We start from the raw sequence: 15,130 nt of genomic DNA on the forward strand, positions 1-15,130 counted from the left end.
CTCGGGACCTTGGTGGCCGGAGCTGGTGCACATTCTAGCATCATGCTCCTGGGTGTGAGGCTTGCCCTTGACTCTGTGTTCAGAACATAGATCCATCCTGCTTTCACTCTCAGCCCTCACAGCTTGTAAGTGTCCTTGAAGCCTCAAATCCAGAAATGCCATTCTAGACCCTTGTCTCTCTTCCCAATGCCTTCTCCAAATTCCCCAGTGTGTCCATGCGCCCAGTTCAGAGCTCTCATGGGTCAAGATAACCGAGTATTTCCCTGGAGGATAAAGACCAGCAAGGCTCCAATACGCACAGTTATACAGGACCTTCCCATCCAGCCCGTTTCTGATTTACTAGGAGATGAAGAAGTAATTCTGAAATTCAAAGTGCAGGAACGCACGGATTTGGAGGCGGTAATTAAATGCCATATGTCAGTACTAACACATTGAAAAGTTGTTAATTAACTTAGGCCACCCCAAATCCAGGTGTGACTTTGACAGGTTGTATACCAGGGTGTAAGCATAGTCTTACAATTAGGACTTTTTTTTTTTTTTTAATTTAAGTTCCTCTTCCCCAAACTTAAAGAAGTTCCCACTTATCCTATTAACCCATTCTTATTTAAACTGTGGAAGGAAAACTTGGAGTGGTCCCTGGTCTGGAGACCCTTCCAGTCCTGCCATGCTGTTACTGATGGCGGAAACCCGGCTGAGCAGCACAGTGTACACTGGTCTTCCCCCTCATTCAGCCGCCGGCTGTCCTGAAGGAAAAGGAGCTTTTTCCCAAGACCTTTTCTTTTTTTCTTTTTTTCTTTTTTCTTTTTCTTTTTTTAATTTCCATAAAGCACTTAGCAGAATATGGTGAGCATGGTCGGTTTATTTAAGCAATCAGCATTCTTGTGGATTGAGAAAATAAGTAAGATATTTACTGCCTGTTCATCAAACATTGATGGAAAAGTTAAGTGAATTGGAGATAATTATATTTATTTAAAATGTTGACAAACCTGTTTAGAAGGATCTTTAGCATGGAAATCCCAGGAAGAGTTTGTATGAATAAATTTTCACTGGAAAGTCAGGAAAACTCAAGGAAGAGGGAGGGTGGGTATGTGTAATTATCCCCATTTTGCCATCAAAGCAAACATGGCCCAGCTGTTAAAACCTCAGAGCAACCTTGACTAGCAAAAGATTGCAAACATCCAGCTCCCTTTGTGCATGTGCACTCTGTACACATACACACACACACACACACACACACACACTCTAGCATTTTGACTAGGACATGGATAGTATAGATTTTAATTTTTTTTTTATTTTTAGCTAATAGGTGTAATTGAAAAAAGTGATAGTTAATCGCCTATCTTGCTGCCTGTCTGAATTGACCCTTCATGGTGACTAGAACATCAGAATTTCTTAAATAGTTTTCATTGTTTTAATACTCGTCTTAGTTTTAAAAAAAAAATCTTTTTTAGCGTACTGAGGAGCTGCCTATTTGTTTATTATCGTATCCCTCTAAAGCTCAAAATCTACAAATTGTTTCAGCTAAATACAATAATCATAGGTTTACCCTTGAAACCAAGGACCGACTGGGAATGTGTTATTTGCTTTTGTCTAAAAGAACTAAAACCAGAGTTTTTAGGATTAGAAAAAATAGAACGGGGATTTATTGTTACTCTCATAAAGGCAGCAGTCGCAGCCTCCTCCAGGCAGAGCCCCAGAGATGAGAGGGAGGACAGAGGGTAAGAACGACCCCTGGAGGTGATTCCCTTCCCACTGCCCCTGTCAGTGGGTTCCTGCGCTCCGTTCCAGCCTGGACAAGGCCGTGTCCGCCCAGCGAAGGGCATCCTGGTGCTGGAGCTCACAGCACCCCATGGGAAGGACGCTGCTCCCTCAGGCTCCCCGTGCTTCTAGCACTCAGATCACCGCTGTGCCAACGCCACCTATGGCTTCCTGTGCTTCTACCGGTTCGCAGGAGGTCATTGGTAGTTCACTTACTCTGAAGGGGGAAAAGATGAACTAAGAAACGTTTCGTCTACATCCAAGAAGTCAGGTCCTCAGTGGCCTCCCTCCAGGAATCGGCAGTGACCTCCAGGGCCCAGGGCAGCCTTGGACCCTCTGTTACCTTCCTTATACGTTGAGCCCCTCTCCACAGAAAAAGCAAGTCCCGGTGCCTGTCGTGCTGAAGCCAGACTGCTTTCCTCTGTCATCCCCATAGGCGGCCTTCCTTCTTCCTGGATCCGCCCCTGCCCCGTCAGCATGCTGTCCCCCTCCCGCTGCCTGTCTGTCCGCACCCTGCCCGTGCGTCTGGAAAGCCAGCTTCACGTCCCTCCCATCAGGCCTTTCTCAAAAACCGGGGCACAGTTCCCCTGGACAAGCCCCGTGGGAGTGTGGTTTCAGCCCGTGCTCCTGGGAGCCCCGTGCTCCTCTGCATGGTCTTCACAGCAACCACAGCGAGGGAGAGGCTGAGCAGAGGGCCTCTGGGCTCCAGCATGCCGCCCACCCCATGTGCTTCAGTCAACCGAAGCTGTGGCTGGGCCACTTCTCTCCGGTATGTAAGGAGGGGAGAAAAGAGAGAGGAGAGGGAAGGGTGGAGAGTTTAAACCTTCCTTATAGATGACAAAACGTGTCCGCAGAGGTCGGCTCATTCTCCATCAACTGAATGGCTGCCCTGCACCGAGGACCCGAGTTTCCCAATTCCAGCATCGCTCTCCCCTTCAGGCCTCATCTGCTGCCTGTGGGCTGGCAGGCAACACAGGGGAGTGGGAAAAGCCTGGACTGCCGTAAGGTACTAGGTCGTGGTCCAGGTTAGACCACCTACTTGCTGAATGACCAGAGCGAATCCCTCCCCCCTCCGGCCAGGCCTCGGAATCTCTCCCAGAGCTAGACAACGCACCTCTGCATTCCCTCCCTCCCACCCTGGGGTTCTGTGACCTGAGCCATTAGCTGTCTCACCTGGACCCCCCTCGGAGCTGCGCTGTCCGAGAGAGAGTCACAGGTGGCTTTTAACATTTGCATCGGCTAACATCAAATGGCATTAGCATCCAGTGCCTCAGTCACAGGAGCCGCACGTGCTCCAGCCCCTGCAGGGACATCGCTAGAACTAGCCCTTCCTGCAAGCTCTGCTGGACAGCCTCGGCACCGGCGCCCGGAGCCACATCGCTGCTGCACAGGCAGCTGCTCTGTCCCCGGCCAGCGGCAGAGGCCGCGGAGTGCGGCTGACACGCCCAACGTAGCTGGCCTAGAAGATCTAGAGTACAGTGGGTTGGGTGAAAGAGATGGTTACTTTCCAGGAAGAGGATGAGAGACACGAGGAAAAGAGAATAAAGCGCACACAAAAGGTTTCTGCACGGTGATGTCTGGCGGAGGCTTTTCCTGGGCCAGGCCGCTCCGAGGGGCTGCGGCAGCCACGGCCCCTCCCTCCCGTTCTGCTGATGGAACCGCAAGGAACATGGGGGCAGCGAGCCTTCTCCCTGCGGTGCTGTGACAGCCTCTCGCTCTCTCCTGAAGGACTCCGGGCCCTGTCCTGAACCATTAGGGCACCTTGGAGGCTCAGTGTGGGCCGGTCGTCCTGAGCACAGCCATGTCGATTCTGAGGACAATCTCCCCGGTTGTCTGAGGCAAACCTTCCCTCATCTTTACCCCCATCGGGTTCCAAAGTTAAAATTTGCATGTTGTCATGACAGCCAAAGTGCACTTCTGTTCATCAAGGGCCCTGCCTCCGAGTGGGAGGAAAAGAACAAGAACCCCTCCTTGTTCTTTTTTCAGTAAAGGCTTCACCCCGAGCATGGGGTCAGGATAGGGCCACCCTGACGTAATTCTCCAGCAGCTGCAGCCCCGTTCTCTCCCCTGGGTTCGCCTTTCTCTCTCCTTGAAGCACACCGACCCCTGGTTAGGGCTGCGGGGCCCTGGCGCGGGGCAGAGGTCCCTGACGAGGTTCCCAGAGAAGCAGGCGTCTCTCCACGCCTTCCCTCCGCTGCAGCTGTGGGGACCCGGCCACGTGGAATCGGAGGAGGATGTTTTCTTCCCTCCGATGCTCGGTTCAGTTTTGTTTGCTGTTCCACTACATCTCTTCCTTTTGCTTTCCCTCTCCTGGCCTTGTTCTTTCCCTGTCGTTCAAAAACATAGACTGACTCCAAAAATATCTCTGTGGCACAGTAACATTTAGCCACTACATGGAACTTCAACGTTTTGGTAAACACCTTACCATTAGTTTCCATATTGGGGGAGGTGTGTGTGGGGGGGAGGTGTGTGGGGGGAAGAACTTCTTGGCGTCCTGCGTCCTGTGAGGCTCTTCATGAGTAAGAGCGAGCTCACAGAGCACATGCGCAGGAAGGGCACGGTGGGGCGGCGGAGGCGGCCCTGGGCCCCGCGCGCAGGCTCACGTGGCTGGCAGGCGGTCTGGCATGTCGTGAAGCATCAATGACAGTGAAAAAGGTGAGAGTGGCCCTTGCTCATGCGTTATTTTTCCTTCCTAGCTGTGGAAGACAGAAAATTGTTCATAGGAATGGTTTCGAAGAAATGCAACGAGAATGATATCAGGGTGATGTTCTCTCCGTTCGGCCAGATAGAAGAGTGCCGGATCCTCCGGGGGCCCGACGGGCTGAGCCGAGGTGAGTGTGCTGCCGCGCAGGTCTCGCTCCTCGGGCGCGCACTGGAGCTCCGTGTCACGGCCGAGGCAGATGCAGCTTCCACACGCAGCCAGGGTCGCCCTGTAGCACATCCCGCGCGGCACAGTTATCCAGCCTGAACTTTTCACCGCAGCTCAGACGATCACGTTTTGATTTCTCACGTCGGGAAGGTCCCGGTGCCAACATATTAGCTCAGGTTATCACTGTCAGATGGGAAGCCGGCAGGCTGCCCATTAGTTTTCATCTTAGTTTCTGGCTTTCTGGTTGTGCCTGAAAGAAACGTGGAAGGTGTGGGCCTCTTGGCCCTGATGTAAACCGAGGAAAACCGCCCACACTGCCACGGAGAGCAGAGCAGAGCAGATAGGCACTCAGAGGAACTGGCCCTTCCAGGGGCATCAGGATTTTATGTCAAAGCTCCTGGAGTCCAGAGCGCAGGGAGCCCATGTAGTGACAGGGGAGTGACTCCACCCAGAAGATGGTCGCTGTGGTGGAAGCAAGGCTGCGGCCCAAGCACTCTGAAACCAGTGTTTTTGCAGACGGTTATGCAGTGTAGCTGGAAAAACTACTCTCTTTCCATGTTTGCCGTTCCCTGTGACAAGACCACTCCCCACACACACCCTCCCCCTCACCCCTGACTTTTTAACCCACTCCTAAGGGCTGTCACTGAATGTTAACACTCTTCTGGTGGCAGTTTCCCCATCGGCCCAGCGAGGCCCCGCTGAAAGCAAGTACGTAGAATACATTTCTTCTAAGAAATCCGTATTTTTGCAACACGGAGAGGATTTCATTGCACTAATGCAGTGATCAGCACAAGTTCCGTGGAGCTCGTTAGAACTGTCTTCTCCTTCCCAGGCTCTGGTTCTGGGGCGGCACTGCCCCCCCCCCCCCCAACCTCACGCGGAAGAAAAGGCTGGGCACCAAGTATCACAGCTCTGATTTTCACCCGCTTTCCTGGTTGACTTAAAGTCAGCACCACGTGCGGGAGCATGCCTGTTCTTCTGACTTTTAGACACACCGCTTCAGGATGTCAGCTGTCAGAATGGCAGGCACAGAGAACAAAAGCGTTCCACCCACATCCACCTCCATGGCCCCAAAAGGAGGGGGTCTGGAGCAAAACTAGGAGGAGGCGGATCCGCCTGGAGCTTGCCATCCCTGTATTTTCTTCTGCAGGTGGTTTAAAAAAAAAAAAAAATAGAGAAGGAGGGAGGAGGCACGGAGATCACAGGCATGCTCTAACAAGTCTGAAACTCTCATTATGAAACCCTCACTGATGAGATGTGGTTCTCTAAAAACTGAACAAGTCGTGGTATTGAGGACTATTCTAAACCTCAGGCCCAGCACCTCCATCTAATCTGTCGCTCACCACCTATTCCATAGCCCAGTGGTCTGCAAACTCATTAGTCAACAGAGCCAAATGTCAACAGTACAATGATTGATATTTCTTTGGAGAGCCAAATTTTTCAAACTTAAACTTCTTCTAACGCCACTTCTTCAAAATAGACTGGCCCAGGCCGTGGTATTTTGTGGAAGAGCCACACTCAAGGAGCCAAAGAGCCGCATGTGGCTCGAGAGCCACAGTTTGCCGGCCACGGCTGTAACCAGTGTCACCCAAAGTAGTGCGTCATGCTGGTGATGCCCACAACCTCCGGCTCCTGTACAGCCTCCCCTCCGAAGGCCTCTAGGGTTTCCTTCCTAGCCCTCTGTGCCGTCCCATCCTGGCAGATTTGCACTGTGAGAGCTTCCAATCATGTGTAGTCACTGGTTCTTCTGCAGTTACAACACACGTGTACCCCTCAGGCAGACAAGCCAGGAGAGAGGATTCCGAGGGGAAAAGGCAGGGTGGCAAACAGGGTAGAATGTGTAGGAGACACACCATCACGTTTTCCCAATCCCTTTCTGCTGCCACGTTCATCCATGGAACCACCATTCTCTCCTGTTGCGGTTCTCAGTCACTCTTCTGGGTTTTCACGGGGTTTTCCCATGCGCCAGGGCTCATGGCACTGAGGACAGCAAGGCAGGCCCTTCAGGTGCTCACAGTGGAATCACAGAGGGGTGAGGTCTCGGACCCCCAGGCCCCACCTCGGAACTTCTCCTGACGTGAAATGTGACTACAGTCGTTTCATCTTCCCACCACTCTGCCTCGGTTTCCCCATTTGTAAATACTGCCCTGCGTTATCTTATAATGCGTCACGGGTGAGCAGTGTGGGAGGTTTTTAGTACAAGCATGCCATCCACCTGGTTAAGTGGAGACCTTGACCGTGAGTTAGGAAGGCATGACTCCCACTCTCCCTCTTGCAGGGCTGGGCCTGTTGGTCCAAGGACAGCCCCCACCCCGCCCCCACCCCGCTCCCTTTGCACATGTCCAGTGGGGACAGTCAGGAATGGCTTTGGAGCCTGCAGTGTCTAGAGCTCCCTGAGCAGCCGTGAGCTACTTCTGCAGATTAGATTGTAAAGCAGCCCAAACCCACATGGGAAAGAGCTGTGCACGGGCCTTGGCCAGAGAGATGGCCAGTTCAGACACTGGCCTGGACCCTGAAGCAGTCTGTTTCTGAAATAGTCAGGGAGGACCCTCACCACAGGTTCATGTGAATGCTGGCTCCATGTGAACAGCAGAATCCTTCCTGCCCCCCCCCCCTTTTTTTCTTGAACAGAAAAGTAATTTCTGATGAACTGATGAGCATTCCCTATGGCAAAGAAGAAAATGCTCATTTATAACCATTTGTTCTGAAATATAAAGGCAGACAGTGGTAGATTTTTCAATTAGCAGGACCCAGGGACTCATGGGTACAGGGGACCACTCCTGAATCAGTGTATTTGTTAAAGGAACAATTCTCTTCCATGCTACTATTCTGCTTTCATTAAATAATTGCAGTTTTCAATCAAATATTAATGTGCCTCCCATTAGTGGCACGGCAGATAAAGGGCGCTCAGCACTTCTGGTCTCAGTGCCTTTTGCTGGCTCAGCTGTTTCAAAAATAAATAAATATTAAGTGAAACGAGAAAGCTTGGCTGCTCCGAAAACTGCCTTCTAACAACTAAGCCAGGGTATAAACTAGTCAATAAAAAAGTGTTTATTGGGTGGTTCATTTTTCTTTTTTTGCTTTTCAGCTACAAGAATGATGATGCTCCCCCTCAAGTGTCTAATGTCATTTTCTTCTCTCTCACATCAGTGGCTTAAATTCCACTGGGGTGTCCCCAGGCTTGTTGACTCGGCTCCCCACACTGAACCGGGCTGGTGGGCTGCCAGGGCCCACAGCTTGGTACCCATCAAGCGCCACTGTACTCTCAGCACCTCTGCCTGTAAGAAAAAAAGGGGGTGGGGAGGGAGCCTGCCCTGCCTATTGGCAAGAAAGACTATTTTAAAAGTCCCATCATTACCAGCCAGCACCCTAGTCTGTCCTGAAACAGGACAGACTCCCTCACCCCCAGCCCCAGCCCCAGCCCCACGAAATCGTCGTGACTGTGCACAGGCAGCACCCGGCACCTGCTGATGATGCTCCCCCTCTTGTGTCTAATGTCATTTCTCCTCTGTGCCATCTTCGGCTGAGCACACTGAAGACACTCAACTAGTGCAGTGTGCCCACATCTAAGCATGCGTTTCTCCTCGGGGAGCAGTAACCCATTCTGCCATCTTTTCTAATTTGGCAAGTTTGGTTTGAGCAGCTGTCAGGCACCTTCATGGTACTCACCTCCTCCTGCGATGGCAGATGGACCTCCCAGGCTGCTGCGGGAGCCTTCATTGAGAAAGCAGACAGCGTGCCCGGAGCCCACACCTGGCAGGTCAACTGAGATCGCAGCTCTCAGAATCAAAGCCTGAGGCGCCTGAGCCAGTACACTTACGTGACGGTGTTTCCTTAGTGGGTCGATTTCCTAAAATACACATGTTTGTTCTCACCCCCGGAGCCTCACAGTCAGAATACACTATTTGGGTACAACCTCCAGGGTTTTCTGCACCGTAGCAGCTGAACATTTGTAACTCAAAAGACAATGAAGGAATTCATTTCATGTTTCTTTCCCAAAAACTAGAGTCAAATCTCCACTGCCATTTAAGGTAACTTTCTGCTTGTTTAAGAATATTCCAGCTGTGTTTAAGGCGTTCCAACATTCTCCTGCCAACCCCCTGACAAATGATTTGGCAATATCATCAGGGATGTTGGCCAGCACCGACTGGACTCAGCTATTAAATCCTCATTTGTTTTTGTTATATCTGATCAGGAGGTTAGGATAGGGCCTTTGGCTCTTAAAGCATGTACACAGAGAGGGACTGGGTTTTGACCACACCATTCTAGTCTTGCCCACATAGTGCCTAAGCATTCAGAAATGTGGGGACTTTGATCAGATGCCCCTGGATTAACCATATCATATCACCTAGCCCTGTATACAATCTTCCAATCTCATCTCAGATATGAGATTTTGCCAATTAAGTCCCGGTCTGCAGTCACTCTCAGGTGCTGTAAATGACTGGTCTCTTCGTGCCAATTTTAAATAAGTGGACCCAACATTGGGAATGATTCACTGAACTATTAATTTTTGTGCCCAAACGTTATTACACTGATAACGTGTGTTTAGTGACCCCTGCCACTGCTGAAAAAAGATGGAGCGAGGAAAACTGGCTGCACAACCATCTTTTTGCAGCTGGATGGGAATTTATAAACAAGTTTTCCATAGGTTGTAATCTTCATGCTGCACACGTTATTTTAAGTTATGCTTTTTTTTCTGTTGAAATGTAGCAGGCTGCTGCATCTCTTTCAAAGAAGTAGCCGAAAAGAGGCCCAGGCATTGCAGGTGCCTTTAAAAAGCGCCTGTATATATATATATATATATTTTTTTTGTATGTACGGAGCAAGAATTCATCTAGTTCTCCAAAAATTCTCTTGCAGCCAAGAGAAAAGGTAGAACACCTGAGTTCAAATATCCTTTCAGCTGAAATGACAAGTGTAATAGATGTGTCCCAAAATCTCCTCTGTGACAGGGTCACGTGCTTTCCTTATCCTGTCTGTAGGAGGAAATTACTTTGAGACACCTTCTCAGTCAATCATTTATCTGTTTTAGCAAGAACGCAACCTCACTGAAATAAGAGAAATCCAACTTCTTTCATTTCTACTAGCAATCTCTGACTTTCTGAAAATGGAGACAATAAATAATTGCAAGATTGGCCGCATTCACAGATGCAAATTTTTCTTTTGCTGTCATGTATTTAGAGGCTTTAAGACAGAAACATGCAGGCTATCTTATCTAATCCCCCCCTCCCACCCCACCCCCCCCCCAAAAAAAAATATGTAGCTTCATTGTTTGGGTACCTCTATCTTTTCTTTCCAATCTACTTTCTCTTTTTGGTTCTCAATGGCCTGAGAACTGACTGCTAGGACAGCACATACAACAGTCTAGAGAAGTTAAGGAGTAGACCCTTTAAGACCAGAGCCATTGTCCTAGCTGGATCTCATGACCCCTCCACCCACCCACATCCCCCCCCCCCCCCAAACACACACACACCCAGAAGCCATTTGTAGTAGAGGATAATTTAGTAGGAGGCAATTATGACCTAAGTTACTTCTATCCAATGGAAAGGCATCTAGTTACCTTGTAGAAAAGGAGCCAACAGCCAATCTTGGTGGTAGGAGCTCCTGTTAGTGAAAAGCCACAGAGTTGAGATCTTAATCCTAAATAGCCACAGCAAAGTTTCCAGTGGTGTGGAAATGAAAATTGAAATCTAACCAGAGCACTACCATGACCTATTCCTTTAGAGAAATTACAAAGGTTAAACAGCTACCAATCCATGAAACATTTGGTTCTGAAGTTGCTTAACTTCCTCCAGAGTAGCATAGAGAGTGAAATATTTCAACATAGGCCCTCACTTTATAAATGACACAGTAATTTTCTCTCCTGAGTAATTGAACACAGCGCACAGTACAAAACTTGACAGAGCCCCTACGGAGACAACTTGTCCCTTACTGCACCACTGCCAATAGAATAAAAAGGTTAAAGAAGTCATCAGATTTGTCAGGTCATTTTTTTTCAGATGGGATGAGGATCATATAATTGGAAGCACCAGTCGAGCTTTAATTGCACGTTTCACAGAGGAAAGGGCAATGGGTTGAGCTTATAGAAGTATAATTTTATTGTTCTGTCGCTAATGCTTTTCTTTTTAGACCTGATGATTACTATATCTCTCTAAGTTATTTACAAAAGTTCAGTTTGTTCTGAAATTGTAGTAAATGCATAAACTGTGCCTTATGATTTTTGTTGACATTTTATATGTGTTTTTTATGCATTCGTCTGTTTGGAAACTGTCAGTTTGGCACATGTCCCTGGATAATAAGAGCAAATGAAGTGAATGACACAGGTCTTCTTGACTATTCAGAGCAGTTAGTCCAGGCTTCGCATGGCTTCAGAGATGCCTCCATTAGATTATTTGCTTTTGCCTCCATTGTACTCTCAGGATAAAGAAAACATGGGAAAAGAAAAATCTGTTCGTGTTATTTCCTCCATTAATAATGACAATGTTTTTGAAGAGGTATGACTTTGAAATGGATGGTAAATTTGGGACTCTGCTATTTTAGAGCTGAGTCTCGATATGAAAGCCAGTGCAGGTGCTGTCATCTGCCTCACACGCTATTCCACCCGTCATGCGGGTGCCTTAGAGAGGTTGCCAAATGGCCTTCATTGATGACAGAACCTGCAGCCAGTGTAGGCATGGGCAGCATGTTGAAATAGAGAACGATATGAAACAGCTCAGCATTTATACGGAGCTACTCTCAGGCTTCAGAAGGCCCACCCAACTGGAAGGGGGATGTGAGATGAATCTCCCATGCACTGAGAATGTTGTGTGTTAAAAATTACAGCATAATGCAAAAAAAAAAAAAATGCATTGACTTATTTTATGACTGGATGTTGTTGTGTTTTGGGGTTAACGGGCAGGCATTGATGTTTGATTAAAAGGTGCTAGTACAGTATTGGCTTGATAATCTCACCAGGTACACATGCAGAACAAAAGAAGAAATATGGTTTATGGCTCACAGTGGGTTTACATAAACCAAACAATCCACTGGTTGTTTAGACATAGGACCTTCCATTTGGCCGGCTGGCAAAGGGGCAGCCATCCGCCTTATCGATGCCAGAATTCCTCTTTCTTGGATCCACTCTGAGATGACGATGGGCTTTAGCCTCTCAGTGCTCAGATCTGCTTCATGTGGAAATCTTTTACGTAGTAATAATAGCAAAGTTTTGAGTTAATTGAGTGGAACACTAAATTATTCTCTGATACCCAAGTTTAAACTGTGCAATGCTAAACAAGCTTAAAATCAATGCACTTTTATAGTCATTAGAGATCATAAGTGAACTAAGTTTGCCTTGCTTTAGCTCAGATCTTAGTGTGCTGTGGTTTTGTTATAAAATCAGCCTGAATCTGCATTAATTTCACAGTCTTTTTCTCTTAAATGCCCAAGGGTACAAGATGAATAAAATGTGAATTTCAGAAGGCAGTGTTTTTATTAGTGCAAAGGGCAATGAGCCGTGTAGTTGGAGTGGTGGCCTGCATGCTAGCCAACACTGTGACAAGGAGCGGGGCCAGGCACTGTAGATTCTAGTTATTTTTCAGAACGAGAAAAAGATAGCCAAGGAAAGTTCGATGGGCCTCACAGGAGACATTCAGAGAAATGCACATTGTCTTGTGAATGTTAGATTGTAGGTCAGGTTGCTGATACATGTCAGAAAGTCACAACTTCCAAAAGCCATGATGATTCTATACAGTAAAAAAAATTCAATGCGAATTTAAAACGTTTGCTTTATATGCACTGTTGAACCTTAGAGTAATAGAGCATTTGTTTTAGTTCATAATTAATACATACTAGTTTGCACAGGATTTGGTATATGGGTTTGCATTTGTATAGCAGCAATGTATATTTCTACACGTATACTTTTTAACTATCCAGAAGAAATTAGATATATTTATTTGCTGACATTTTGAGTTTGTCCTTGGAGTGATAGTTTTATTATTTGTTGCTTAAAAGTCGATGCTAAAATTTGAAATCCAGAGCCCTAATGTGTGGATGCCTAAGAAAAGGTAATCAACCAGACAGAAAATGTGAAAGAGCAACTTTTTATTTTAGAAAATGTTAACGAGATCTTGCTCATTTCAAACCCATGGTTAAAAAGGGTACCCGACTTCCTTCTCCTCATCTCCATTTTTTAAAAATAAACTAATCAATCAGAACTTTCTACTCTGGTCAGATTAGCAAGTCAGCACTGTGCATAAAGAGCAGACTATGGTAAAACCAAAGAGAGGAGTTGTTTATTTTATGTACTACTGAGAACAGTGTCGTCCTGTGGCAGTTCTCGTAGACCGTGTTGGTTTAACAAGCGTCCAACCCTTTTGTCTTGTTGTTTTTTGTCTTTCCTGCTCCCTGTCCCCTTGTTTCCCACAGGCTGTGCGTTTGTCACATTTTCTACAAGGGCAATGGCACAGAATGCAATCAAAGCCATGCATCAGTCTCAGACCATGGAGGTACTGTATCATCTGCCCTTTCTTTGTTTTCTTTGTGCAAATGATGGGGAATGGTAACGCAATTCTCTCCTGTGTGGATTGTTCCCATGACAATCACAGATTTAAACTCTCACCACCTCTCTTTTCATTCATTCATATTCTTTCTCTCTCCTTCTCCTCCTCTCTCTGAATTTCCCCCCTAATGGCTTGAAATGGACTTAGGAAAGCCTGCTCCCATTATTTTTTGAGCCTTTTATTGCAGTGGCCCAGGGCCTGCCATGTGAAGTCACAACGCAATTGAAGCCAAGTAGTATTCTACACCCAAAGGGTCCCATCTGCTCCTCAGCCCAGGGCTGGTACGGATTAAGCATGAACAACCCCCACTCCAAATTGCAATTTGCCCTGTGCTAACTCACGGGGTTCTTTTTGTGTGTTGTGGTTGTTTTTTAATGTGGGATCAAGTTATCTTTAGTTACACAAATTGTGTTTTTGCATCAAGAATGTTGGAGAAAGTTACTCCTTCTCCCACTTCATTTAACCAGTGAAAACGCTCGTGGATGAGAGCCCCCTGAAAAATTAAATTTTGCCCCTTACTGAAAAATGACCAATAATCCAGAAGCATCAAGGCTCAAATTTGGTCTTCTAATGAGAGATAGTGGCTTTCGAGGAAAATAAAGATGCTGGCGTGGGTGCTTACCCGCCAATGCAGATAGATGGCTCTCCGCTTCTAGTCTGTGATTTGGGTCATGGCCTTTCAGAATTTTGCACAAAAGCATTCCAAGAGTGATATGCTGTTACTTATTCTGTGCTGTCTGATAGAATCATTTGGGAGTGCATGTGCTGCTGTATTATGTACAACTGTATCTCTGTGTATGGGTGATCTTTTCCACAGGTGGCCTTGTGGCATTATCTGAAGTTATGTTTTTTATCTTTGGGGGGAAAAATATTTTCAGTTTTATTTAATTAGCAAAAATTTATTAATTGATTGTTTGAGCTTCTTTTTTGGCCTCCATTTTTTGGGGAGTTTATTTTTTGTTTGTTTTGTTTTGGGGGTTTTTTTGTTGTTTTTTTGCAATGCTGCATCTCCCAAAGCATGCTGGGAGCTAAGTGCTCATTATGCGTCATGTTTTGTGGCAATATTTTTACAGTGAGCCAAAGGGTGGGTGGGAAGGGAGGGGGGATGAGTGTGCATGGCATTGTCATTAAGTGTTTACTGTACTTTTCTAAGTTTTGATATCAGCATTGCACAGCCTATTGTCTTTTTCGAACTTCATTTTGACTTTGATATTCCTAACATATCTTATATAATCACTGTGTTTTCCTTTCAGTGCAATGCATTTTTAAGACACTTACACCCCCTACCTGAAGGCACGCTCAGGTGAAAATCAGCCATGATAGTAGGAGATAATTAGCGGGATTTGAAGTACCTAGAAGCCAGTCTTTACAGCCTGCAGTTTCCTATGTGACAGTTTTGTAAACCCAGCCCTCTCACTTGGGCTGCTCCATCATTCTGGATCAGTCTGGTTTCCAGCTTCATGTCAGTTTGGAGATTAAAATGAAAGTACCATCAGGAAAAAGAAAGTCTTTACCTGTATTTATTACCTTCCATGTATGTGCTTCATTCTTAATTATTTTTATTTTCTGTAGTTTAGTGATTTGTACCTAAATTGGTCTCATCTTAGATCATTTTTTAGTCTAAATTTGTTCCTCTCTGTTGGAAACATTGCTGCCCCAGCTGCTTCCCTCAGAGCCCCCTGGTAAAGCCCCAGAGGGGCTGGCAGGGGCTCTGGTTCCCCCAGAGTCGCAGCAGAGGGAGAGCACAAGGAAAGGAAGCACTACTGGGTATGAGCCCGAGCGCAAAAGTCATGGGCTCTCAAAATGAAAAGATTCTGCAATAGAGAAGGGGGGATGCCGATTCTTAAAGAGCCCTTGATCCTTAGTTACGGATATCTATTATAAAAAACCAAATTTGGTGCACTTGTTTGAAATCTGGACATCCATGCTTAAAGAAGAGGGTCCTCAGACACTTAAATGTCTCATT

At 46.8% G+C, this 15,130-nt stretch overlaps 1 protein-coding gene across 34 annotated transcripts in view; it reads left to right on the forward strand.

The window, feature by feature from the left end:
* Nucleotides 1-15,130, forward strand: part of CELF2 (CUGBP Elav-like family member 2) — a 526,216-nt gene that overhangs the window by 453,057 nt on the left and 58,029 nt on the right. For 33 of the 34 annotated variants that reach the window (XM_084888498.1, XM_084888508.1, XM_084888526.1 and 30 more), the window contains 2 exons: nt 4,455-4,589; nt 13,031-13,110. In XM_084888498.1, the coding sequence (XP_084744624.1) occupies nt 4,455-4,589; nt 13,031-13,110 (215 nt within the window). The remainder of the gene's footprint in view (nt 1-4,454; nt 4,590-13,030; nt 13,111-15,130) is intronic. The other variant, XM_084888524.1, reaches the window with a different exon arrangement.

This window comes from Pipistrellus hanaki (genome assembly GCF_964339955.1).
Source record: "Pipistrellus hanaki genome assembly, chromosome: 1".
NCBI classification, from domain to species: Eukaryota; Metazoa; Chordata; class Mammalia; order Chiroptera; family Vespertilionidae; genus Pipistrellus; species Pipistrellus hanaki.